The 3,240-nt window shown below is 56.7% G+C and overlaps 1 protein-coding gene across 2 annotated transcripts; it reads right to left on the bottom strand.

Moving 5' to 3' along the window:
* Nucleotides 1-1,735: 1,735 nt before the first annotated feature.
* Nucleotides 1,736-2,918, bottom strand: LOC104270673 (hippocalcin-like protein 4). 2 transcript variants are annotated; one of them, XM_009865101.1, is made up of 3 exons: nucleotides 2,752-2,918; nucleotides 2,368-2,583; nucleotides 1,736-2,108 (listed from the first exon to the last, which is right to left on the bottom strand). In XM_009865101.1, the coding sequence occupies exons 1-3, from the start codon at nucleotides 2,911-2,913 to the stop codon at nucleotides 1,911-1,913; spliced, it is 576 nt and encodes a 191-aa protein (XP_009863403.1). In that variant the 5' UTR covers nucleotides 2,914-2,918; the 3' UTR covers nucleotides 1,736-1,910. The 2 variants fall into 2 exon arrangements, with proteins under 2 accessions (XP_009863403.1, XP_009863404.1); XM_009865102.1 differs by lacking the exon at nucleotides 2,368-2,583 and having other exon boundaries at nucleotides 1,911-2,108; nucleotides 2,752-2,913.
* Between the last annotated feature and the right edge of the window lie 322 nt (nucleotides 2,919-3,240).

Genomic DNA, 3,240 nt, shown 5'->3' on the forward strand with positions numbered 1-3,240 from the left:
CAGGTGAGACGCTGGCGATTCGCAGGGTGGAAGCCGAGCCACACAGCTCCCCACAGGCTGGAGCCAGGCAGCATGGGATGAGCAGGGCCAGGCTCGCATCCCAAAGCCAGCCCTGCCCGATTAGCTACAGAGAAATATTTAAAGCTGGTGAGAGCTCCTTAGCAACAGCCACAGCCTCTGCAGGCTGTTGATGGAGAAGAAAGGCCAGAGGAAAATATGTGCAGGAAAGATGGGGGTGGAGAAGAGGAGGCTGATAAGGACAAAGATACAGTGACAGCAGGTCCCAGTTGCTGGTGGTGCTGGCATGGGGCCCAGGACAAAGCCACCAGGTCCTCTGGCTATGCCCAGCCCTGAATGAAGGGTACAGCCAGTGTCCAGCTTCTAGCTGACAAATGAAACTCATTTCCAGCATAGACCAGGGATGTCTGGTCCTACCCACCCGCAAGAGAGGACATCCCCTTCCCCAAAGCTACCCGCAGGGCTGAAGGGTTACACTTTCACCCATCTTCAACGCTGCCCAGGCTGAGCCCCAGCTGTGCTGCCTCCAAGGATTTCTCCATGAACTGGAGTGCCACAGGCTCAGAGGAGACCCATAAACGAGGCTCAGGAGTGCAGGGTTGTCATCTCACTCTCCCCAGAGCTGCAGCAGCCAGCCACATCCCCATAAGCCATTCAGGGGGAACACCACATGTGAGGGACAGTTTATTTTCCATTAAAAAAATAGATAACAACTTCACCATCTCCTAACAGATATTACAGTCATCAACACCACAACACGCAGACTAAATGCCACTCTGTGACAATATTCCTGTCCTGGGGCAGGAGGGATGGAGGCAGCAGGCTGGGATGGGGAGGGGGGAAGGAGACAGACATGTTTCTTGTGGCCTCAGAGCCTCAGCAGGTACAGGACCCATCCACACCTCTCCACAGCCCCAGTCCAGAACCCACCAGTCCCCACAGTAGTGCCACACACCAGGAGCAGCTCCAGGACATGCCTTCAACACCCACACTCCTGATCTTGCCCCAGGGCAGGTCATGGAAGAGTCAGGCAGACCCGGCCTTCAATTTAGGATGCCAGTCATCGGGCCAGAAACTCCATAAAACATCCAAAATGCTGTCAGGGCAGTTGTGGAGGTCACCCACTTGCTCAGGCGGCTCATACGGGTGATGGGGTGGAAGGTGGCTTCTGGGATCAGACACTGGCCACATCCAGGGGTCATCTTGATCTCTTCTGCTCTCCTCTAAAGTCCTCTGAACAACCCTGGTCATTCCCAGCAGCAAAATCAGAGGTGGAAAAGCTAAAGCCAGGTGGAGGGAGCCAAGGCAGTGAGCCCTCAGAGAGGGTGCATCTTGCTGCCCCAGCCACCCAGCACCCTGGAGCCAGCCCTGGCCCCTCTGGGCAGCCTTGCAGAGAATTACCGCTAAAGGAGAGACCAGGGCCGGGACTTGGGACTTTTCAGCCTCCCTGGAGGCATCACAAGCAGTGAGAGGGGGATCAATGGAAAGGGGAAAGAGCTAGTTTCAGTTTGGATCAGGGAATGGGGCCAGGTGGAGCAGTGGGGGACAGCAAGGAGAAAGCAGCAGGGATGTGAGATCAGTTGGTCCTGGGGATCCAGGATGCTCATCTGCAGGGAGTCCAGCTCCAGGACAGGAGAGAGTTGATTTGGGGGTAACCCCAAGCCAGCAATACCCAGAGCAGACTCTACCATCGAGCGAGAGATACATCCCAGGGACTGTGGGCTGCCCAGGACACAGCTGGAGCAGAGGCAGGTGGGTGGCAGGAGGGATGGAGCATGGCTCATGCCTGGGGCCAAGCGGGCATGGAGGGGACTCAGCAGAAAATGGGGATGGAAACCACCACAGGGAGCCGAGGTTGGCTGCAGCCAGTCCAGCGATGAGCCCCCAGGGCTCTATTTCTGCATGTCGCACTGCAGGAGGAGGACGATGGAAGGATCACTCTTCGCTGCCTCCTTGAACTCCTCCAGGGAGATCTGGTCGTCCTTGTCCTTGTCCATCTTTGTGAAGATCTTGTCAACACGTTGCTGGGGTGTCAACCCATCTTGGTTCATCCTCATCATGATCACGGTCCCCACCATCTTGTATATGGCCTGGAGCAAGAAGAGACAAGAAGTATCAGAGTGGGAATGTTGGATGGGTAGAAGGTCCCAGGTTAAGGAAGGGGACAGGATTTGTTGCTCTTCTGGGACCCAGCTAGCTGCTGGTATGTGCTACACTGCCCATCAGGAGCACACCAGGTACCTTTCAGACAAGATTCTGGGCAAGAAAACTCATTCTTTAGTACCAAAAGGGACCCAATAGCTGCAAAAAGCCTGGGGAAAAAAAAAGCTGATTTTTAAGCACTGGTACCTCGATGATCTCCAGCATCTCCAAGCGCGTGATCTTCCCATCCCCATCCAAGTCATACATCTCAAAGGCCCAGTTGAGTTTCTGCTCAAAGGTGCCCCTGGAGGTGACAGACAGGGCACAGATGAACTCCCTGAAGTCGATGGTCCCATCACCGTTCTTGTCGAAGGTGCGGAAGGCGTGCTGGGCAAACTTGGAGGCGTCTCCATAGGGGAAGAACTGCAGGGAGGAGAGAAGAGAGACACTGAGACAGGGAGGGGGAGCTCAGTGCAGAGGCTGCACCCGAAGCAGCGCTCCTTCCCGCAGCAGCCGCAGGGCTCCTTCCCGCAGCAGCAGCAGGGTGCTCCAGCCCTGCAGGCAGTGGTCAGACCCCCAGCCAGAGCTCACCTTGATGTAGAGCTGCTGGAATTCCTCCAAGTTGAGGATGCCGGTGGGACAGTCCTTGAGGAAGCCCTTGTACCACTGCTTCAGTTCCTGCTCGCTGAACTCTGTGCTCCTCACCAAGTCATCCAGCATCTCCGGGGCCAGCTTGCTGCTGTGCTTGCCCATGGCTGCCTCTGGGAGGGAAAACACACGGGTCCTCCGCAGCAGGCACAGGGAGGCCTGGTGCTCCCAGGTCCTGCTCCACTCCAGCAGATGGACAACCCTGCCTGCCTCTTCCCCAGCCTGTGGGAGTCTGTGAACCATCAAACGCTGGGATAGTGACCATGGCACTGGGGACAGGCTCGGTGTCCATGCTCAGCTGTGGCCTTCACTGCTGGAGGTGTGCAGGAGCTCGTTCTGGGGCAGTCTGCCAGCACCCCCCCTCCCCTCGCCCCCATCTCCTAGGCTGGTTCCCTTTAGGCTTCACAAAAACAGTCAAAAGGCAGCTGAAGA

The sequence above is a fragment of the Apaloderma vittatum genome, unplaced genomic scaffold, assembly GCF_000703405.1.
Source record: "Apaloderma vittatum isolate BGI_N311 unplaced genomic scaffold, ASM70340v1 scaffold30032, whole genome shotgun sequence".
In the NCBI taxonomy this organism is placed as follows: Eukaryota; Metazoa; Chordata; class Aves; order Trogoniformes; family Trogonidae; genus Apaloderma; species Apaloderma vittatum.

Coding starts and splice junctions, on each gene's coding strand:
- LOC104270673 (XM_009865101.1), bottom strand. CDS start 2,913: ATGGGCAAGCACAGCAGCAAGCTGGCCCCGGAGATGCTGGATGACTTG. Junction 2,584..2,751: donor TCCAGCAGCTCTACATCAAG/GTGAGCTCTGGC, acceptor TCCTCCCTGCAG/TTCTTCCCCTATGGAGACGC. Junction 2,109..2,367: donor AGATGCTGGAGATCATCGAG/GTACCAGTGCTT, acceptor TTCTTGCTCCAG/GCCATATACAAGATGGTGGG.